This window comes from Coccidioides immitis (genome assembly GCF_000149335.2).
Source record: "Coccidioides immitis RS genomic scaffold supercont3.1, whole genome shotgun sequence".
NCBI classification, from domain to species: domain Eukaryota; kingdom Fungi; phylum Ascomycota; class Eurotiomycetes; order Onygenales; family Onygenaceae; genus Coccidioides; species Coccidioides immitis.
This window is the reverse complement of record NW_004504310.1, coordinates 5,447,321-5,469,634: the sequence shown is the minus strand read 5'-3', so window position 1 is coordinate 5,469,634 and position 22,314 is coordinate 5,447,321. Positions and strand designations below refer to the sequence as shown.

Sequence of the window (22,314 nt, the reverse complement as noted above, 5' to 3'; positions counted from 1 at the left end):
GATCGCTGTTTCTAATTCCCGACAATAGAATTCCAACTACAACGAGGTACCAGAAGACGGGTCAGAAGGGAATCCCACAGGATCATTCTGAACGTTGTTCAGTCTGATGCTCTTTCGGAATGCTGTCACGTGTATATGGAGGAACCTTTTTCCGATGGTCTTAGTAACTTTTAGCCAATAATATCGGCGGATTCCTTTCCTCTAGCGGTGGCGAAACGGACGAGCCAATTAGACAACGCCGTGAGACCCACTGGCTTGGCCCTTTCCCTTGCGTGAAAGGCGCTCGATTTCGTGGAAAATCTTCTGAGCGACCTCGTAAAATATGGAAATCTTCATCGCTGGCGACGAATATCAAAATCTGTTACTATTTTCTTGCATTCCAAATTCCATCCTTCATGTCCCGACATGAAGAAGTAACGGCAAGACAGACATATTGAGATTGGTATCATGGTGTCCCTTGCTACCAAATGCTATGGTAGTAGCTAGTCCGTCACGAGAGCTGAGACACGACCAGCAGGATGGCAGCGTAGGGGCTTGAGGACTTTCAAGATACTCCTTTATGAGATGCCAAAAAATTGTTTGAAAACACCTTCTCTTCTTTTCTTATGCTTTTATTAGCAATGCCTCCACGGGTAACACGCGCAGCTTCTCGTCGCTCTGACACCCGCGCCGCAGTCGCCAATGGAATTGTGAGCCCCGGAAGGAAGAAACGAGAACGCGAAGAAGCTGGCTCCTCACCTCCATTCGTCTCCAAACGGCCCAGAGAGGCCGCAATTGATAGTGGCAAGGCCATTTCTGTATCGCCTGTGAGTGAAGCAGGGGTTTCGGAGGAACCAGTGATCCCGATAAAAGTTGAGAAGGACGTGGTAGAAGAGAAGGTTAAAGCAACGGTTCAGAAGACGAGAAAAAGGAAAACGAAAGGGAAGGAAGAACAGGCGGAAGATATGAAGCCCCTTGCTCCCCGCACCGAAGGACTGCGTATGTTCATTGGAGCGCATGTTAGTGCTTCCAAAGGTATGTTGATCTAATCTCTCTCAGCCCGTTTCATAGTTCTAGCTCATCATTTCTGCTCTCTCCATTCCCCATTTACACGGTATATAGAGACTAAGCCAATTCTGCACTCATAGGAATACACAATGCGGTTACGAATAGCTTGCATATTGGGTAAAATCCTATCGTTCCTCTCTGCACTCCCTGTGCTAATGCATATCGACAGTGGGAATGCTTTTGCTTTATTCCTAAAATCCCAACGAAAATGGGACAACCCTCCGATGCAAGATGACCATAGGGATCAGTTCCGGACGCTGTGTTCAGAGCATAAATACGATGCTTCTAAGTATGATGTCTCCTTGCCTTCCGCCGCCGAGATCTTTGAAGGTGCATTTTCTAACGATGCTTAAGATACGTGCTCCCGCACGGCTCCTATCTTGTCAATCTGGCACAGGAAGACCCCACTAAAGCAAACCAAGCATATAATTCTTTTATCGATGACCTAAGGCGGTGTGAAGAACTCGGCATCAAGCTTTACAATTTTCAGTCAGTTTCCCTGGTTTTCTCTCGTGCTTTTATGAGATTCGAAGATTAAATTTCTCACACAAATTGCCAGTCCCGGCGCAAGCAACCAATCCACGCTTGAATCGGCCCTCTCTCGACTTGCGAAGGCGCTCATCGCTGCCCTAGACGCTACGAAGACTGTAATTCCCGTTTTGGAAACGACCTGTGGTCATGGAACATCTATTGGCGGCCCGCTTTCGCATTTTAAATCGTTATTGGCCCTGATTCCTGAATCTTACCATTCACGCTTGGGTATATGTCTGGATACGTGTCATACATTTGCGGCGGGGTACGACCTCCGTACACAAGATACCTGGAATGCATTTATGAAAGAATTTGACGAGACAGTCGGCCTAAAGTTCCTACGAGCATTGCACATAAATGACTCGAAGACTCCACTAGGAAGTAACCGTGATCTGCATGCCAACATTGGGACAGGTTTCCTAGGCTTGAGGGCATTTCATAATGTGATGAATGATAAACGGCTGGAAGGGTTGCCTATGATTCTGGAAACGCCCATCGATAGGCCTGCAGAATCCGTCAAAGCGGAGCAAAAAGAGGAGGCTCTTGCTTCCGAATGTGCACACGATGAGTTAGATGTCTCGGAGGCAGAAAGTCCTTCCAAAAAGCGCACCAAAGCATCCACTTCTTCGAAGGTTAAGAAGATCCGGACGACAAAGGCGAAGACCAAAACGAAACCCGCAATGATCGAAGATAAATCCGTCTGGGTTCGTGAAATTAAGTTATTGGAGAGTTTGATCGGGATGGATCCCGAGAGCGAGAAGTTCAAATCCCTCGAGGCCGAGCTGTCTGAGCAAGGAAGGGAAGAGCGAGAGAAACAGCAAGCATTGTATGACAAGAAGAAAGAGAAGGAGAAGGCGAAGGAGGAAAAGCAGAAGGACATTCGGGTTATGTTTGGCAGCACGAAGAAAAAGGGTTCAAAAGCTAAGACTGCCGGGAAAAGGGGGAGGAAAGGAGGGAGGGCGGAATCGAGTGACGAAGAGAGCGCACTCAGCAGTGAAAATGATGAGAGTACGTAACTGTCAGGCGGAACGGCTTGTCAGTACAATCAGTTGCCCACTAGACGACACTCATCTCTTTTCTCTAGGCGTTGATTCTCCTGTTAACGTCACAGCCTAGTTGTCTGAGGCTAGATTATCAAGCCTAAGGATCCCATAGGAACCCTCGTTACGGTTCGAAGATCGTGAAGGTTTTCTTGCTCTGCGTGGACACAGCCGTAGGGGCGTCACACGTGCGCATGGCATCCATGGCCGGATCAACAATCATTTGTTGATGACGTTCGAAATGAACGGGCGGTTGACCGACGCACCCTTGAGTTAAACTTTTGGAACGCAAGGTGACTTTCACGATGAGTAGACATTATTAAAGAGAATCCTGAAGGACAGGGGGAGCAATAGCCTTCATATACCGAATGCCTGACCGGTCTCCCGAGTAAGTCTGAGAGGCATGGGGTGCCTTGCAGGATGTAACCTCGGTACCAGGCATGGCCCAAATCGGACAGCAATTATTATATAAATATCATAGTTATGAAGTACAAAACGTACGATTGCGATGCTCTGATTCACCTTTCTCCATCACTCTGCGACCCCCTGGATGCTGAGAGCCGGTACGCCCTCCAACCATGAGTGAGTACCCTATGAGTCCGGCACCGCGCCGGATTCTCTTCGAAGACGAGGCGGAAAACGACCGGTCGTTTAAAAAACTGTCTGTTGACCGCCCAGCGCTGCGTCATCGCGATGGACGGCGGGCGGATGCGCTAGTTCGAAGGGGGGGCTAGGCCGGGTCAGAGTCGCATTGCGGCGTGCATTTTCGTCCGAACCTTGCGCTGAAGCCAGGCGACGGAGGATGCAACTTTGGCGTCATCGCCCCGGGGCCCGCTGCGATGTCCCAACGGCAGATCCCCGTTCCCCAGTTCGGGCAATCTAGAACAGAACAAGCATATTGCTAGTGAACGTAAAACTGACTAACCAATTCGCCAACTAGTTAGTTAGCTTCATCGGAAATTTACTAGTCAAGTACGGAGTAGTGTCACCTCTTAGTCGGCAACGCAACCGCAAAGTTAACTCTTTACTCATATGTAAGAGCCTCAAGTCGTCTTCCCTCGTCGGTTTCCCATTTTTCCCAGGTGAGATAAGCGTTGCTACTGTCTGGTGATATATTTATACAATCGCTGCTGGATGCTTTCAGCAGGCCACTTCCGGCCATGGCGGATCTAGAAGGGCAACGTGAAAGTGACGCCCCGTCAATCAAGTCCTTCTTGGCCCCACTGGTGTTGGACGATGCAAAGGTCTACGATATCTCCTATCGTCTGTCCGAGGTTTTCCGGGACCTGGCACGCACCGGAGATGGCCACTTCTTCCCTACTCCTGTAACCCACCTGCCCAGTGGCAAGGAGACCGGCTTCTATTTGGCCGTGGACGTGGGGGTGACAAATTTGCGTGTCGCCTTCATCGAGTTGCTGGGCGACTCCTCAGACAGCCCTGGCAACGGCTCCTCGTCGATGCCGACGGCGGAATCGTACATAGCGCACAATGCGATTCCCAAGGTATGGCAGAGACGAGTGAGGAGGACGTTAGAGAAGGCGTGGAGGATTGAGGAGCATCTGAAGGAGGATCCGACCGAAGAGCTGTTTTCGTGGATCGGGAGCTGCATCGCAGACGTCGTTGCGGATGAGCTGACTTCGCATAGCTCGGAGTTCCCGGCGGAGCTGGAGACAGGGTTGTCCTTTAGCTTGCCGATGAAGTATGGACCTAGCTGCGACCCCGTTGCAGTGTTGTGTCTATCTACCACACGGGGAAGGCTAATATTGCTGTTAGGCAAAAATCGCTGAGCGAAGCTACTCTGATGCCCGTTGGAAAGGCCTTCTTCATCAGTGAAGATCTCGACCTGCGTCAAGCGCTGCTCGCCGGCTACGAGCGCCATACGCGGCGAACAGACTTGATCGAGCCAACAGCCAAGCGCCAAAAGATTTACGAACTGCCAAAGTTAAAGATCGTCGCCATCACGAACGACACGGTTGCAACATTGGTCTCGTTGGCGTACTCCGTCAAATCGCTGCCGAACACGCGTGTCGCGATGGGCATCATCGTCGGAGCCGGGTGCAATGCCACCGTACCCATGAAGCTCTCTGACCTGCACGAATCGAAAGTTCGCCAGATACGCTCTTATAACCCAGACGCAACAGAAGCCATCATCAACACAGAATGGACTCTCCGCGGCACCGAAACTCCACTACAGGAACTGGGCGTGGTGACAAAATGGGACGTCGAGCTCGACTCGAAGACCCATCGTCCCGGTTTCCAGCCGTTCGAGTACATGACCGGAGCACGCTACATCGGCGAACTCGTGCGCATCATCGTCTTTGACTACTTCACCAACGTCGCCGGAATATCCAAGCAAGATCTGCCACAGACATTAACAGAACCCTACTCACTCACAACCGCCCTCGTCTCCGACGTCATCGCCACTTCCCGCTCAGACATCACTCTCGCATCTGATCTCGCCCGCAGCCTTCCGCCCCCGACATCCAGTTCTTGGAGCTGGACTCCCGAATCCGCCGTCGTCATGCGTGCGACCGTATCAGCCGTACAAACTCGCTCTGCAGCACTTATCGCAGCAGCTTCCGTCGGCTTGCTGGCATGCAACCACGAAATCAAACTTTCCGAGAAACCGGGATCGACATCTGGTAGCCCGACGTCGACCCAACCCACCGGACAGAACCCGCAAGATCAACCTGAAGCGATATGTCCGGGATCAGGCTGGCACAGCGGCCCCGAGGAATTGGTCGTCGCATATACGGGGGGTATCATCCAGCATTATCCAAATTTCAAAGAAATGTGCCAGGTATACATCGATCGATTAATCATGAGAGGCGGCCCGCAGGAGGAAGGAAAAAGTGTTTTTCTGAGGGAGGCGAGTGATGGATCTATCATCGGGGCGGGTGTGCTGGCGGGGATGGTTTCGAGGAAGTGAGACGAATGAGTGCCCGGGCTCCATGAAAGTTCTACGGTGCAAATAATGTGTATATATCAACAAAACTCTTTTGGATGATTGAAGCTTTGAAGGATTTGGATTTGGGGGATAAAAAATTGTCCCTTGGGTACGCACATATACACCGGTTTGTGGACATGCCATGGTTGCTGCTCTGTGAAACATTGATGAGCACAACAATTACCATATCTAATGAAATAGAAAATATGGATGCACAATGTCTTACTATGCTTCCTTTGTCCCTTGACAACCAGAGCACTCATCACCTGTTTTCCTCAGACACAAAAACCCCCCCTTTACAAAACGGGGTGAAGAAAGGGGTAGCGAAATAGATTTTGCTCCTTACCACAGCATCTAGCTCCAACAGATCCTATAAAGGCTAGTATGAGCATGAGCTTTATGGAGTATATATATGATTTGCTAATATACACTCCCGCGTTCCCGTACAGCTTCACGTTCCTGAGAATCCATAATGCACTACGTAAGGGTTTCGGCTGATCAGTGACCCTACCTTCCAGTCTATAGTTAAACTGACGAGGGCTGCTACCCATCAATTGCATTTATTGGGGTACGGGGAGTTTTCATGGACGATAGTTACATGACTTGTCTTAAGGCGGCTATTTTCATTAGCGAACGGAACAAGAGAAGTAGCCTGTCGGCAAGGTCTTACATACATACACCCCAAGATGTACACTCATCAGTTGTTCATTATTGGGCAGATGCCAGTGGTCAACGCAACAGCTGCTCGAATTTTCAGGGATATCAACGCCAGCCAGCATATTTTCGGCATATCAATCAAACCATTTCTCTAATCGTCATTACCCAAGTACCCTTAGTCCGCCTTTTGTCTTTGCTTGCTTCTTCTGTATACCACTGTCAGGGGCTTTACCGCCTGCCTTCGAAGCCTTACCACCACCTGCTCCACTCCCAGAGGTATTGCCTCCTTTTTTATGACCCTTTGCGCCACCTTTCCCGACCACCACGGGTCTGATTTCCGTCATCGCTCGTCTCAACAGCACCGGATGCGAACCTATGTATTTGCCCTGCATCTCTCTCGCAGCTCGAAAGTAGTCTTCGCCGTCACTAAAGCTAACGAATCCGTATCCTTTGCTCTTCTCCGTTCTCTTGTCTCGGATGACACGTGCTTTCTGGACCGAGGGATACTTGGAGAATGCTTTGAGAAGGGAATCGTCCGTTACCTCACCAGCAAGGTTTCCGCAGAAAAGACGAAAGTGAGCCGGGTCCCATTCGAGTAAAGTGGAATCTGTCCACGTCTGTCCGCCACCGGAACGCATAACGGTTTTCCCAGGTCCCGATTGGTTGGGAGCATTGGGTTGACCGGGAATAGGTGTAGTGGAAGTCGTCTGGGCGACACTGGGAGGGGTGGAGATCGTCGAGCCATCTTGAAGCCGCTGAATGTTGCCTAGAGGGCCTGTATTGGCTCCAGTGGCCGATGAGGCATCATCTCTGCGCCCTACCCCGGCCTTACCGTTACTAGCGGCTATTTGATTACTCTCATCCTTGCTCATGTATGCGCTCTGCCATTGAGCGATTTGGGCTTCGGTCTCTGGATCCATGGTTGTATCGCCATGGCGACCAACGCCTCTTCCTCCAGACCCATAGCCATAGGGACCCTGATCTTGTCCTGGATACTGGTTTCTCTGGGAGACAGAAGACTGACCGTAGTTGCTACCCCCGTACTGCTGTTGCTGATGCTGCTGATGCTGCTGCTGGCGGTAATAGGTGCTCGTCTGCTGCTGATATAACTGTGGCGATTGTTGATATTGTGTCTGAGAGTACTGATAGCTGGGGTTGTATGATGCGGTTTGCGCTGGATAGCTGCCACTGGAGCTATAAGGAGCGGAGGTGGCAGGACTATGGGGACGGTAGGGCTGGGAGGCAGCTACAGACCGTGGTTGAAAGCGCGTGAATGCATTGTGGCTCTGGGGTCTCTGCGCGTTGCTAGACGGCCCAGAAGTACCGGGAGCGGTATAGGGGTTGGAAGGGGGTCGTGGAGGAAGCGAACTGTGAGGCTGTGGCTGGGCGGAGGAGGGACGAGGGGGCTGTTGGAGACCTGGAGGAGGTGGAAAGGACATGATGAACGGAACGCTCGTCGCTAGGCCAGATAGATTTGGTTGTGGGTGTGCAATAACAGCAGACACACGTACCTTGCGCACGTCCGGCCTGAAACACGCCTCAGATGCAGATCCGAAGCAAGAGTCCTACACCAGACGTCACACCGGCAAGAGTCGTGACGGCTCGCAGAGGTAGCTGAGAAGATTCTGCTGGGTATAGTTAGGTATCCTTGCTCGATATTGGGAGGAGGAGGCTCGGACGCTCAGCGGGAATTCTATGTCTACCGCCGTAGAAGCAGCGCGCTGGCGTTCGCCCCGTTGGGCTGCCAACAAAAACTCGATCGGAGGAGAGCAGGTCATGTGATCCAAAGGATGAGGTAATGCTACAGATGAACTAGTTAACTAACTATATATGGACTAGTGCACCGTTGAAGTTTGGCTGACTCAGCATAACGAGTCCTGGCCAATCACATCTTTTAGTACGGGTCTGGCTGTGTTCGTGGTGACTAATCCGGTTTCCCCCCCCGCGCTGTCATCATCGTTCAAGCGTTCGCCGTTCGCCGGAGATACAACAGTCGCCTGCTGGCGTAGCATGAGCCCTGGGGCGGACTGTGCAGCAAGCGAGCGTTCGTGCCAGGGGGAAAGCAGCCTCGTTTTCAATGCTGGCCGTCCGATCCGGCCGCAATTGGCTCCTGGGCTAGGTTTCGCATGAGGACCCCGGCGCACCTGTAACCTCCAACCCCCGATGAGCCTGCCCCTCATTACTTAAGGGAAAAAGGCGGCGCCGCCCCGCCCATTCGCCGGGTGACCAGGAGGGAGTTGCTGGTTCACGGCGACAAAAGGACACGACTGACACAGATGGTGTCATGCCAGTGAAAGACTCTGTAGTACTTAAAAGACGCAAATGCAATCATTGATTTAATTTCTTTGCGCTGTGAGAAATCTCTTTCTTTGTCCAGACCTATCCAACGCCGGACAGGGCCCAGAGCTCACCCACAATTGTCATCCACCCATTAGTAAGGTTGAAAGCTGTCGGAAACGTGATCGGGAGACCTTGGCTGGAGCATCCCACTAACCTCAACATCTCCAACAACCCCACCGTTCGCCCTTTTGCCTGTTGACGCGCCATTTCCCACCATCTTGGAACCCCAACCTACATCTGTCCAGGAGAACACCAGCAGCTCCGGGAGAAAAAAAGAAAAGAAAGAAATAGTCCCAGGAAATACTTCGATTGACACGCAATCAACATGTCTGATCAAGCAGTGTAAGTCCACTCTTCCCTGCTCCGCGTAGCTCGAAGCCCCCATTCAACTTTTTGCACTTCTGGTCGTGGTAGCTTTGGCTTCTTCTTTTTTCTTCTTCTTCTTCTTCTTCTTCTTCTTTTTTTTTTTTTTTTGGCCCAGTTGTTTCGAGTCCACCCAGTGCATTCATTATCCGATAATTGTGTGTTACATGACTGAGAGCTGACACCAGAGCGCGCTTGGCCGGCATCAATGTCGGCGCCTCTGCGCATCATGATGCCAGTGGTGACTTCGGCCTTATTGGTTTGGCCGTCATGGGCCAAAACCTCATCTTGAATGCCGCCGATCATGGCTTCACCGTTGTCGCCTTTAACCGAACAGTGTCGAAAGTTGATCGGTTTCTAGAAAACGAAGCCAAAGGTATACCGCCCCAAGCCTGCCCCATCATTACCTTGCACTGCGAGTTCTAACCAAAGTCAAGGCAAATCGATTGTCGGAGCTCATTCCATCCAGGAATTTTGCGCAAAGCTCAAGCGGCCCCGCCGGATCATGCTGCTGGTCATGGCCGGTAAACCCGTTGACGACTTCATCGATGCCCTTCTCCCCTACGTCGAGCCTGGCGATATCATCATTGATGGTGGAAATTCCCACTTCCCCGACAGCAATCGTCGTTGCAAATATCTCAAGGAGCGCGGAATCCGGTTCGTCGGAACTGGCGTGTCGGGTGGTGAGGAAGGAGCCCGCTACGGCCCTAGCTTGATGCCGGGAGGAAACGAGGAAGCTTGGCCATATATCAAGGACATTTTCCAGAGCATTGCTGCCAAAAGCTATGGCGAGCCATGCTGCGATTGGGTCGGAGACGAAGGTGCGGGCCACTACGTCAAGATGGTCCATAACGGTATTGAATATGGCGACATGCAACTTATCTGTGAGGTGAGGACCATATACTGACTCCTGGATATAATGGGTCATCGTGGCTGACCAAAAGCTGCAGGCGTACGACATCATGAAACGAGGCCTAGGAATGACTGCAGCAGAAATGGGTGACGTTTTTGAGAAATGGAACAAGGGCGTCCTTGACTCGTTCTTGATTGAGATCACCCGTGACGTTTTACGCTATAACGACGAGGATGGGAAGCCACTGCTGGAGAAGATTCTGGATACCGCTGGGCAGAAGGGAACTGGCAAATGGACGGCCATCAATGCCCTTGACCTTGGTATGCCGGTGACCTTGATCGGTGAAGCTGTTTTCGCTCGCTGCCTGAGCGCTTTGAAGAGTGAGCGCGTACGCGCTAGCAAGATCCTCGGTGGCCCTAAACCCGAGTTCTCCGGCGATCGTCAGGAGTTTATCGCGAACCTGGAGCAAGCCCTTTACGCCTCAAAGATCATTTCTTATGCACAAGGTTTCATGCTTATCCAGAATGTGAGTATTACCCGGTGCTGGCTCCTTCTAAAACGCATGGGTACTAATGGAAATGCAATAGGCTGCCAAGGAGTATAACTGGAAATTGAACAAACCATCAATCGCACTGATGTGGCGTGGAGGATGCATCATCCGCTCCGTCTTCTTGAAGGACATCACCAACGCGTACCGCAACGACCCAGACCTAGAGAACCTTCTGTTCGACGACTTCTTCAACAAGGCCATCCATACGGCGCAACCTGGATGGCGTGATGTTGTCAGCAAGGCAACCTTATGGGGAATCCCTACTCCAGCCTTCTCGACCGCCCTCAGCTTCTACGACGGCTACCGCTCGCACGACCTCCCGGCGAACCTTCTCCAGGCCCAACGTGATTACTTTGGTGCACATACCTTTTTAATCAAGCCTGAGTGTGCCAACGAGAGATACCCGGCAGGACAGAACCACCACGTCAACTGGACTGGGCGAGGAGGAAACGTCTCGGCATCAAATTATCAAGTCTAATTGTGCCATGTTTGCAGTTTAATTCCAGATGACCTGCCATCGCCAAAAGGCTGAAAAGCTCAGGATAAAAGGCTCGAAATCTCAAAGATCAAAGCTCAAAATGGGCCATGTTTCATGACAACTCTTGACATCAATGACGCATTTTTGGATGCGCTGATGGATTTGCTGTATTTTAGTTAAACTATTCTATTCCTTTATCTCCATGAGTAAAAGACAGTGTAAGACAAAACAGGAGATGCCATTGTTCAAAGTTCCAAGAGGGCTACTCTCTGGCTTTCTTTTTTTTTCCTTTAACCTTCCATGTGATGATGTTTCATGCCAACACACGAGCGACGAGCTGGCCCCGGCGCTAAGCCCAATTCGTGTTGCGGGAGCGGTCGCAATGTCAGCATTAACTAACTAACCGCGCTGCTCCAACACCACACCGAATCTCTCTCGCATCACAACCTCACCAGCCTGCCCTTTTTTTTTTCTTTATTTCTTGAGCTGGGTTGGGCAGACTTCTTGGTTGAGGAGCTGGATTTCCCTACTCTTCTGTACCTATTTAATTCTCTGTTATACTTTTTTTTTTCTTCTTCATGTCACTCCTTTTCTTGCGGTTGGCCTTAATAGTTAGCGGGTGACGCTTGCTTCATTTCCTTGACTCTTAGCGCAGCGCATTCACAAGGCAATCGAAACGGCAATCGCGCGTGTGTTCCCAGGAGATATATCATATGCTCCTCCACCCCATTCTGAACCTGGGAGCTGTTATCTCTATGGTGCTGTGCCGACAGTGTGTTTGTGCTCCAGCATCTGCGGTCAAAACCCCTCTCTGATTGCCTCTTTTTAATAAAAAAGAACCGCCTTCCAAAGTGACGCTACGAAAGACAGTGGTGTCCACCGGACATCCTAACATGGCTGCAGAAAACAAGCGCCATGCTAGTGGTGCGAAGGGCCCGGGTGGTGCCACGACGCCCAATCCGGGGCCTTCGGGGACTGTGAGCTTGGAGGTGGCGCTCAGTGGAGCTATTGGAGCTCGGTGAGTTCACCTCTGCTTGGTTTCCTTCTATTAATTAAACCAAGGATGCTGCTGCATAACATGCTATGTTTTCCGTGGATCCCGACGATGTGGTCTGGTTATGAAGAGGGCTGACATCAGATTCTCTGCGTAGCATCCGAGTCACCACGGCCGCGCCAACCTCTGCCACTCTTGAGGGAACTCTCTTCACTGCTTGCCCTATTACAAACTTGATTGCAATTAATACATCCCCCTTGCCACCAACTCCGATTGCCGCGGGAACTCCAGCACTTGCGCAGCCCGGTGACTTTCACATTATCCCGGTGGCCCGCATTCAGAGCTTCCAACTCCTCTCCCTACCCTCACAGTCTCCCGCAGCTGCCCCAAATCTGGATGGTTCCGCTCCATTTACTGATGCGTATCCGACCATCTATCCTCTGGACATCAAGTCTCTCCGAAACCGTGAAGCGGCCGCGGTTGCCAAGCTCCAAGAACGGGAGCAGCGGAGAGGGAAAGGAGTGACAAAGGAGGCTCAGGATCTTTTTGATGCCTTTAGCCGCACAATGCCTGCACGCTGGGATGACACGAGCATCGTGGTGGCGGATGCTGTGATCATTTCTAAGCCGTATCGTGTGGAGGATTGCCGCTCTTTGATGACCGAGAATGGTGGAGTTAGTGCGGCTTTGATTAGAGTCCGAAAGGTGGTACGTATATGAAGCTTTCAATCGTTATGCCGTGCCGTGTCATAAATCCTCCCTGCTAATGTTATCAATCTTTTTTTAGCTTGAGATGGAACGGAAGAAGATAGAATTGCGTAATGCTTTCCCTGATTCTCCACAAACAGCCGATCCCAACGCAAATCGCCCCGGCGGCACGGCCGCTAACACTCGTGATCGAGATCTACGCGCTGCAGCTGTAGCAGTCCCAAGAAGCAATGTTCGTTCGTCACCCGCGCCGGCTGGCAGCCAGCGAAAGGGTGGTTAAAGCGTATATGATTTATTTGGGCTTACGATAAAGGGCGGCCCAAGGTACGGCTTACGGGAGCCATGGCTACGATCATAGCTTGGATCGTTTACACCATCTTACACATTATGGAGCACTCGACAGTCATGGGAGAACGCTGGTGTTTCGACTTGGAATTCCTATGGATGATGTCAGGGACAGTGGGAGGAAAGGACAGGAATACGACAGCATTGAGTAGGAAATCAGGAGGCGAGCAAAGGCTGTTGAACTGTATTTTAGCTTTTTACAATCCCCATAAGTGCCGTTTTGTTCAACGATCAGTTCGACTTGGATCACGCAACTTTTCTGTAAGGAGCTCAGCCCTCATCCTGTCGGCCTCTGATCACTTTGCTGGGTATATTTGGGATTCCTCGGAATCTCCCACAAAGTAGTACTGGACCTGTCATCTGAGCTCCAGAATCCACTGTCCTCCGGAACGACACATACGAACGAAAAAGCGTTTCCTTTGGAGGTAGCTATGGAGAAAAGTGCGCGCGGCCTTGTGAGAGGCAACGAACGAATGTTGAAGTTATATTAGGGGTATTCTTGGACATACGTATTAATGTATCTATCTGCACCCGGATAATCCTACATAGCTGTGCGCCCGAATCAAAATCTGGTAGCTACTCCGGCCAGGGTCTATCACGATGCTGCCGCATATCAATAATTAATAGATATGACTATAATCTATCATAACTAGCACTTTAATCAACGGTTGCGATCCAAACCTGAGCTTGATGTTTCGACAAGCGGATGGTGCTGGTCGACCGTGAGGAGGCGCCTGATCCTGCTCCTGCTTGGGGTCCAGACCACTTGACCTTATTCCTTGTCGTCCCATGTTTGACGATCAACAGCCAACACATATTCACTTCCCACCGTCCGCAATTGACAGACGCCCTCTGTTTCCATACAGCTGGATCTGGCCATCTTCTTTGATGATTGTTGACTTGTGCCTGGGATCACAGATTTAACAACTGGCCCCTAGGATGACGCCAAGCCTGCTTTGATCTCAGTCCCTGAATCAATTAGTTATGGGCCTTGATCCACCCCAGGCTCAGTCCGGGAGAAGTGAAGAGTTGGCTGCAAACATCTTTCGCCGAGAGTCCTCCTTCTCCTCCTCCTCTTCCTCCTCTTCTCCATCCTCCTCCTCCTCCTCTGACCGTCGCCCCCGATCTAAGCACCCCGAGCCTGAATGTGAGCCCTTGGTGGGAGGGAACAAACAGGACGGCGGACCGGGAATCGGCAATACCCAGGGCGTCGGAGAGGCCGCGCAGGACACGGATCTGGTGTCATTGGCAAAGGACACTGACGAGGGAAGCTGTTCGGAGATGGAATACGCAGGTTCGGGCGATGATTTCAATGACGACGAGGAGGCGGGCCTTACGACGCAGCAGAGAAAGAAGAGAGGCTTGCTGCGGAAGAAGCGTCGGGAAGAGGCAGACTCAAAGGATATCACACTCTCGGTAGCGCAGAAGCATTTGGCGGATAAACATGTGGCGAGACGATTGGCGGTTAATGTGGTGTTTATCCTGCTTTGGTATCTGTTCTCGGTGTCCATATCGCTGGTAAGATTTCTGGTCCATCTTCAGCTCCCATCTTGCGCAAAGCCGAACGTCGGGTTACTGATTACGATTGGGATTTTCAGTATAACAACTGGATGTTTGATCCGAAACACCTCGACTTTTCCTATCCCCTGTTTACGACTAGTCTTCACATGCTCGTCCAATTTTCGCTTGCGTCTTCTCTACTCTATTTCTTTCCCCAATTGCGCCCCAAAAATCCCGCTGCTCCCCAGGCCACTACTTCGATGACCGGCGGAGCCCCGAATACGAGTCCAGTAGTGACCAGATTGTTTTACTTTACTCGATTAGTTCCCTGTGGCACGGCAACATCGTTGGATATCGGTCTGGGGAACATGTCTCTGAAGTTTATTTCTCTAACCTTCCTTACCATGTGTAAATCCTCCACGCTAGGATTCGTTCTCCTTTTCGCCCTCATTCTCGGTCTCGAAACCCCGTCTATGAAATTAATAATGATCATCTGCACCATGACTGTTGGAGTTGTGATGATGGTTGCCGACGAGGCCACATTCAACGTCATTGGATTCTCCCTTATTATTGCCTCCGCATTTTTCTCCGGGTTTAGATGGGCTCTCACACAGCTCCTGCTCCTTCGCCATCCCGCTACCGCGAACCCGTTCTCGACATTGTTCTTCCTTACTCCAATCATGTTTGTTTCCCTGCTCGTTCTTGCACTTTTGATCGAGGGCCCTTCCCAGATCTTGACGGGCTTGGGAATACTTACAGATCAATTCGGAACTCTGCGTACACTGGCGGTTCTGATATTCCCGGGAACCCTTGCATTTTGCATGATCGCATCCGAATTCGCCCTTCTTCGTCGTTCTTCAGTTGTGACATTGAGTATCTGTGGAATTTTCAAGGAAGTCATCACCATTGCGGCAGCGGGGATTCTGTACGACGACCGTCTTACTCTAATCAATGTAGCGGGTCTTGTTGTGACGACCTGCTGCATTGCGACGTACAATTACATGAAAATTACGACGATGAGAAAAGAAGCGCAAAAAGACATTGCTGAACATCCGAGCGAGCTTGAGCATGAATCTGATGATGAGTTCGGCCGTCGAGATACGCGTGAGTACCACAACTCGGAGATTTTAACCAACACCGCAGAAGACAGTCCTTATAGACCTGTCAGCTCAGATTTAGACCATCCTGGTTCATCGTCGAGATCTCGGCGTGGATGAATTTCCTTTCTTCTTTCGATATGCGATTCAGGTTAATTCGTGGTGTCTCTCTACGGTTTAGAAAATGACATACGAACGGTAACCAAGATTCCCCTAATATGCGCGCGCTTCTTGGGCGGTTTATAGTTTTCGGATACACTGTGGATAAGGTGTTGAAATAGATCAGGAGTTTTGTTCCAGTCATGCCTGCGGCGCCTTCTTACAATTGGTTTCTATCGGAAATTTTGTCATTTCCTTTCCTCTTCTCATGTCAGTCGACTCTCTTTCAACCCTGGGAATACCCTTATTACTTTAATCGGGGTTCTTCAACTGTAAATCTGTGTTTCGGCCCTGTCATTGTTAAGCTAAACACCCAATGCTCTGGTTGTTCGTGCCCTTGGATGTTGTGCTCCTATTTCCTCGTATAATAGACCTGTATAGAAGTATACAGGTGCCTCGCAAGACCAACAATTTTATGTTGCCTTTTTTTGGTCGCTAGCATCCTTGTGTTGCACTGGGGTAACAACTCTTGAACGTGGCTCAAAGAATAACAACAGGGAAATAAATGTGAACTGGGCAATCGACTACCAGCAATTTGTTGGAATTGCATTGTCTATCACCTGTCTAAGCCCCTCTCTCTCCCTTTGTGCTGGATGAATCAATTCCCAGTACGGAGTAGCCAGTTAACTCCCACACTGCTACTCGGATAGAATCCCTGCTCAGCCCTATCCCCACAGCTGGCGCGCCGATCGCCTCGACACCGCCTTGGTATTCGATCAGACTGGTCTGGCGGCGTCGGCAGGAGAATACACACCCAGCTTTATACGGTGAACATCGTCAAGAAGCAAAATCAGATTTGGTCATCGACACATAGCTAAATGGGCGGCTTTATAAGCGGTGGCTAATCCTATTGCATCCTCCGACAGGGAAAAAAAAGAAAAGGAGAAAAAGAAAAAAAAACTGTACTCATAATTACTCAGCTTTCACAACGCAGAAATGGAAAATGGTGGAAATTCGAAGGGGTTTCAGAGAAATCCCACAGTGATACTGAGAGCGTGGCGATGATTGTGGTTCTCATCACTTCGTCGGAACGCTCCCTTGCAACGCTAAGTAACAAAAGTGCGACCTTGAAGCTACTTGGCCTCGCCATTCAGCAATGACGAATGTGTTTGTGAGGACCCCTGTAGGCTAAATTGTTGTTCGGGACTGTTTGTCTGAAAATAGAATTTGGGAACCAACCTGGGCTTTTTATGATTTCGGACACGGCACATCGATGCACCGAGCTTTCGAAGGATGTCTTGTGCATTGTTTACTCCCGGGGCTCAGCATCGTTGGCCAGCGAGCATTGAATGTCCTGGCCGCCAGTACATGCGATTATGAATCGATATCGACTTTCACCACTGACAAGGGACCCCGTTGTGATTTTAATAAGGGCGTCCATGTCCTTTCAAAATATTAAAACCGGCAGTTAATATGCAGTTAACAGGCCTGCCTAGGTTCTTTATTTTTGTTACTGCATTCATTCTGCCTTTACCATGCGCAGTTCCTCGCTTCCATCTGTTTGTTCGAGCAGACAAACAGTCCATCGCGTATCCCTAGCTTGTATGCAATGCCGTTCGCGGCATATGAGATGCGATGCCAAACAGCCAGAGTGCTCTCGGTGCCAGCTGGACAAGAGACGGTGCACATACGTCAAATCTAAACGCGGAGGCCGACGCCGTGCAACAAGCGCAGATAGCCCCCAGGGTGAATCGACCGTGTTCTCGGAACCAACAAGCGTCTCCCCAGAATGGAAGAAATACATCGACACCATTCGCGAACCGAGCCAGGAAATAGTATTTTCGGAGCCCTGTTCAGTAACATCCGATTCCCAAGCTACTCCATCTATGATAGACGACCCTGTGGCCTCGCCGTTTGACAACCTGCTCGATCTATACTATTCGACCTTCCACGCCGCCCACGCCTTTGTTCTCCCAAAACAGAATCTATTGGATCGACTGGAGAAAGACCCGCTGTCTTTTGAAGCGTTGGTGCTAGTGATGCGATACATCGGTTCACTATTCAATCCATCCACGTCATCTGCATCCCTAGAACGAAAAGTACAGCGAGCCCTGGCGCCAATTCGCAGCCGTGAATACTTTTTAACCGGATACCACGTACAATGTCTTCTATTATACTCCTGCGCTGCATACTGGTGTAACAAAACCGAGACGGGCCTCCGGTTGCTGGATGAAACCATTCAACTTGCCATTGAGCTGGGCATGGAACTTGAGAGCTACGCGATCCAACACGGGGAAGGAGATCCAGTTCTCGAAGAAAGTTGGAGGAGGACCTGGTGGCAAATATACGTTACAGAAGCCCACATTACGGGGACAACCCGTTCGTTTCCGACGAAAACTGGTGGCTTGCATATAACGACTGCGCTACCATGTGAGGATCACAACTATCAATCGGGGGTAAGCCATAGCAGATCCCAATACATAATTTTTCTGCTGACCTAAGGTTGAGACCATCCCACCGCCGAGAACGCTCTATGAATATGACATGCGGGAGTTCTTGATGGCAGAGGGCGATGCTGAGTTTTCGTCTATTGCAGAGTTAATTGGTTTGACTCGAACTCTTAATATGGTCCTCTCCGGTCGAAAAACGGGAAACCTGAGCGTAACGCGGACCATATGTGCGGAAGTGGATATTGCCATTTCGGCATGGTGCGCGCTCCTCCCAGCTTCGAAAAAGAACGTAAAGAGGAGCGACGGTACTGTGGACGAGCAGCTTTTCAATGCCAACATATTGATCCACACGTAAGTGATTTCTCCTTCGCCTCTTGGACTCGTCCGGCTTAGAAACTCTAATCCCGGGTGTAGATGTATTGTTGATCTCCATCGTGAGCTGTCAGATCTAGCCTATAGCCCCATAGAATCGGTGTCCAGATGTGCTCCGCCATCTCCAGCAGAACGATTACACGTTTTCCCGTCCAACGAGACGCACGGGCATACATTAAGAGTCCTCAGTTCCATCGAAAAGGTGGGTAGGCTACTGAACGTAGTCACGGCTTTTGACACCTGTACCCCCTTTCTTATAAGTATGATCGCAAACACAACTGTTGCGCACTTATCCGCGTGCAAACATCTATTTCGGGGCCGCAGATTGCAAATGGAACGGGAAAAGATACGATTGAGCATGGCTGCCCTTAAATCATTGAGCGAATTCTGGCCACTTGGTAGACGCACGTACACTGAGCTTGGGATAATCGCTCGAGAGAGTCTTTCTCTTGCAGATCGGGAGATTAGCCCATGGGTCGCCAGCATGGGCCTACCGCCCGTGATGTGTCGAAATATAGGGGCTGATTTAGGCGGTGCATTAGATACCTGCAATCCGTTTGATGATTCCGCATCATGCGAGTTCCTGATGAATGTTTAAAAATAGAAAAGATAGAAAAGGTGGAAAGGACAAAGAGAGGGCAAGCTGTACTCCAGCGGGCGATCTATCCCCACTAATAGATGATAGACATAGAGTAGATTAATAAACCATAGTAGTAATGATAACACACGTCTTTGAATCGCCCTTTGGGACATTTGACGCCGTATTCCGTAATTATTGGCGTATCTGACGGTAGAAGTAGGCAGTTTGAATACGTTAGTCAGGACAAATTGCATCGTTAACTAAGGGTTGCATCGAAGTCAGATCGGCCTGAAAATAAGATCTCTTGTGTAGAGCTTCTTCGAGGTCAGTAGTATGAGTCCGATTTGAGAAGAAGCAAAGTGATGGTTCCCCAGGCGAAAAGGAAACCTAGTCGGGTATCCCGGAAGCTTGACAAATTTGTCAACGACAATTCCTGGACGGACATGATCCCGAACGCCACCTGGATATGATCTGGAATGACAAAGCATTCGAAATCGGTCGTTGAAGAGAGGCGGCACCATTTTCCGTGCTCACTGACGATTTCGCATTGCAATGCCCTTCTGCGAGGACGGACAGCGCAAGCGATCCAATATCCCTGTCGGCGTTCTCCTCGGCCGACGCTCCGAGGGCCAGAGCTCGCCAATGACGTCACACAAAGCGACCCACCCGGCCCGAGCCGCAGACGCAAAACCTTCAGCGTCAGTCCGAATGCCGCGTCTGTTACAATAGGCAATTCGGCGTGGCCAAAGGAAGATTTTGCTGAGAAATCGACGTGCTGAGTGAGCATCTTGATGTCCGGTCGAGGATTGAGTGATGGCGTATAAAGAGCCCCGTATAGGCGTTCAGTCCCTTGTCTGTCAACGGGCTAATTTTCTTCCTTGACTCTTCTTACCATGGAGGTCTCCCCAGCACTGTTCAGGCCGAAATACCATCGGGAGCCGTACGCGGCACTCAACTCAACCGCAGCTGCTGGGAAGGTAGTCGTGATTACTGGTGGCGGTAGCGGGATTGGAAGGGCAACTGCGAAAACGTTTGCAGAATCTTCCGCGAAGGCAATCGTCTTGCTTGGGAGGCGGGAATCGAGGCTTCTCGAAACGAAACGCGACCTAGAGGCAATCTTTGGGAAGCAAGGGAACACAACTTCTTCTGTGTCAACATATTCCACGGATATAACGGACGTTGCCTCGGTGAATGCGACCTTCAAAAGCATCGCGGACAGGTTTCGAGCGGTCGATGTCCTCATAAATAATGCCGGTTACCTGCCAGATTTAGCGCGATTTGATCAATCGGACTTTGACGATTGGTGGTCGGCCTTCGAAGTCAACGTAAAGGGACCGGCAAATACTGTCCGATCATTCCTTCAAATCGCCTCTCCGGGTGCAACTTTGATTAATATCACATCAAATCTTGCCCATCTGCCCCCGTATCCCGGGACATCCGCATACACGGCTTCAAAAATAGCGACGGTTCGGTTTATGGAGTTCATCCAACAAGAACACCCGCATCTTCGTGTATTCAACTTACACCCAGGCCTCATTGCGACAGAAATGAGTGCAAAATCATCCACAGAGAGCTCTCAAGAGAGTGGTAAGGATCTGTTTTAGCATTGCTCACCCGCGCTCCCTTTCCCAAACTCTACTTACTAACAGCCCTTGTTGTAGTTGACCTTCCGGCAAAGTTTTGCCTCTGGCTTGTGGATCCCAAAGCTGATTTCCTAAAGAACCGACTGGTGTGGTCCAGTTGGGACGTTGACGAGCTGGAACAAAGGAAAGAAGAAATTGTGCAAGGGAGCCTCCTGACCGTTGGATTGAAAGGTTTCTAGAAGGGTGTGACGGCGAGCCAGTAGGCAATCGACATCTGCTAAGCAAACCCTCTGCATAGTGCATTAATATCTGTTGGGAAACATCATCCGAGTCTATATTAAAGATTTCGGCCATAGGGGCTTATTGCGTGTTCATTTCTTGGGAAACGGCCCTGCTGTTCCGTTGGGTGAAAATGGCCCTGGAGGGCTTGTGGTTAGCATCTCTCAATAATAATCCTCACCTGTCAATGAGGGATTTCGTATGAAATCGTAGTCGATTTCCTTTTGCCTTGCGAGACAGTGGCCTGGAATGGCCGTAGACGTCGATGAGGGATGACTGTCGAGCTCTGCCGCCCCCATTAACTAATGTTGCCCAGACAACCCCGCTATTTACACCTCGCTGTACTCCTGTGCATGCGGATGGGACGACAGCAAGCTGAGCAGACAAGTCCGCATTTTCATCTGAATTTTCTCTGTATACGTTCCTCAGCGATAGAGATTAGTTTGATTTTTAGATCTTTCCCTGCATTCTTGTTGGTTTTGTCATTTCCTTTCCGCTGCAGACGACGACATCCAGGACGGTCTTCCGTATCAACCATACAATCTACCGCTTGGGAACATAGCAGTTCACTCCCCCAAGTCCGTCAAGGTACAGAGCAGCTCTACACGCACCTCCGCGTCTCGTCGCTTGCCGCGCCGCCCTTTCTTTCTATCGCAACTCTTGTCGAACGTTCAGCTCAGCCAGAAGTTCCACCTTTGAAAGGTTCATTAGAGCGGGGCAGTATTCGCTCGTAAAAAAAAAAAGAAAGGAAATATGGTTAAAAAAAACATCGCCATTGCAATTATTATTATTATTCTCTTCATTATTCTCGCAGCGGCCGGGTACGCTATATACGCAGTCCAGAATCGAGTCTCTGTTTTTGCTTCGAATAGGGAGGCAGACGAGGAGGAACAGTGAAAGAGCTCGGTCGTGCTTAAGTGACTTCTTTAATATTGCTGAATGTGTGTTGGATTGTTTTGGATTGATAGATGGCGAACGGTGTGTGCTCTATCACTTGCTAATACACGAACGACGCTCTGGGATAATGGCTAACGCTACCGACTTGACGACCGACCCGCCTTTCGAAATTTTTTTTACAGGAGTTGATATGCCACCTCACCCCACGGGACCACCAGCGAAAATAACGAAAAACGAGTTCTGAATGACGAAATAAGGCTTGTTAATGATCGATGATATTTACTTTGTACCTCCCGAACGAAGTGACGTCTGTATGTCTACGTGCACTTTTCTGGGATCGTTGAGATACCCCCTGCTCTACGACGAGCTCGATGGTCGATTATCTTTTCTTTTTCACTTTTTGGATTTGGAAGCAGGGATTTTGCTGTATATTTGGAAATGATATAAGCTAGAATGTGATATGATTGTTCATTTCATGAGATCAAAAAGGGATATGATATGGGGGAATGAATCTAGATAGAAAAAGGATAATAGAGGATCTTATCTGCTTTAGATGAGGGTATAATATATATTTGCCCCTTTATCGTACATCTGATATTTCTGCC

The 22,314-nt window shown here is 50.0% G+C and overlaps 8 protein-coding genes across 8 annotated transcripts; 7 read left to right on the top strand and 1 right to left on the bottom strand.

The window, feature by feature from the left end:
- Positions 1-342: 342 nt before the first annotated feature.
- CIMG_01149 (apurinic endonuclease (APN1)) lies at positions 343-3,511 on the top strand. Its single transcript, XM_001247377.2, has 5 exons — positions 343-1,014; positions 1,128-1,164; positions 1,217-1,336; positions 1,402-1,536; positions 1,607-3,511. Exons 1-5 carry the CDS (start codon positions 606-608, stop codon positions 2,592-2,594), a joined length of 1,689 nt encoding a protein of 562 aa, XP_001247378.2. The 5' UTR covers positions 343-605; the 3' UTR covers positions 2,595-3,511.
- Positions 3,512-3,633: 122 nt separating this feature from the next.
- On the top strand, positions 3,634-5,795 carry CIMG_01151 (hexokinase XprF). Its single transcript, XM_001247379.2, has 2 exons — positions 3,634-4,317; positions 4,392-5,795. Exons 1-2 carry the CDS (start codon positions 3,779-3,781, stop codon positions 5,545-5,547), a joined length of 1,695 nt encoding a protein of 564 aa, XP_001247380.1. The 5' UTR covers positions 3,634-3,778; the 3' UTR covers positions 5,548-5,795.
- Positions 5,796-5,949: 154 nt separating this feature from the next.
- On the bottom strand, positions 5,950-7,902 carry CIMG_01152 (RNA-binding protein). The gene is made up of 2 exons (XM_001247380.2): positions 6,244-7,902; positions 5,950-6,182 (listed from the first exon to the last, which is right to left on the bottom strand). Exon 1 carries the CDS (start codon positions 7,140-7,142, stop codon positions 6,384-6,386), a length of 759 nt encoding a protein of 252 aa, XP_001247381.1. The 5' UTR covers positions 7,143-7,902; the 3' UTR covers positions 5,950-6,182; positions 6,244-6,383.
- A 595-nt stretch (positions 7,903-8,497) lies between these two features.
- Positions 8,498-11,057, top strand: CIMG_01153 (6-phosphogluconate dehydrogenase, decarboxylating 1). Its single transcript, XM_001247381.2, has 5 exons — positions 8,498-8,904; positions 9,165-9,301; positions 9,363-9,814; positions 9,876-10,304; positions 10,366-11,057. Exons 1-5 carry the CDS (start codon positions 8,888-8,890, stop codon positions 10,804-10,806), a joined length of 1,476 nt encoding a protein of 491 aa, XP_001247382.1. The 5' UTR covers positions 8,498-8,887; the 3' UTR covers positions 10,807-11,057.
- A 196-nt stretch (positions 11,058-11,253) lies between these two features.
- CIMG_01154 (uncharacterized protein) lies at positions 11,254-13,488 on the top strand. The gene is made up of 3 exons (XM_001247382.2): positions 11,254-11,824; positions 11,958-12,507; positions 12,587-13,488. The coding sequence occupies exons 1-3, from the start codon at positions 11,700-11,702 to the stop codon at positions 12,785-12,787; spliced, it is 876 nt and encodes a 291-aa protein (XP_001247383.1). The 5' UTR covers positions 11,254-11,699; the 3' UTR covers positions 12,788-13,488.
- A 206-nt stretch (positions 13,489-13,694) lies between these two features.
- Positions 13,695-16,174, top strand: CIMG_01155 (nucleotide-sugar transporter). The gene is made up of 2 exons (XM_001247383.2): positions 13,695-14,370; positions 14,451-16,174. Exons 1-2 carry the CDS (start codon positions 13,837-13,839, stop codon positions 15,567-15,569), a joined length of 1,653 nt encoding a protein of 550 aa, XP_001247384.2. The 5' UTR covers positions 13,695-13,836; the 3' UTR covers positions 15,570-16,174.
- A 909-nt stretch (positions 16,175-17,083) lies between these two features.
- On the top strand, positions 17,084-18,968 carry CIMG_01156 (C6 transcription factor; the record flags this gene model as incomplete). The annotated part of the gene is made up of 3 exons (XM_001247384.2): positions 17,084-18,004; positions 18,057-18,349; positions 18,413-18,968. 3 exons carry the CDS (start codon positions 17,084-17,086, stop codon positions 18,966-18,968), a joined length of 1,770 nt encoding a protein of 589 aa, XP_001247385.2.
- A 594-nt stretch (positions 18,969-19,562) lies between these two features.
- CIMG_01157 (uncharacterized protein) lies at positions 19,563-20,772 on the top strand (the record flags this gene model as incomplete). The annotated part of the gene is made up of 2 exons (XM_001247385.2): positions 19,563-20,537; positions 20,612-20,772. The coding sequence occupies exons 1-2, from the start codon at positions 19,844-19,846 to the stop codon at positions 20,770-20,772; spliced, it is 855 nt and encodes a 284-aa protein (XP_001247386.2). The 5' UTR covers positions 19,563-19,843.
- Positions 20,773-22,314: the final 1,542 nt, after the last annotated feature.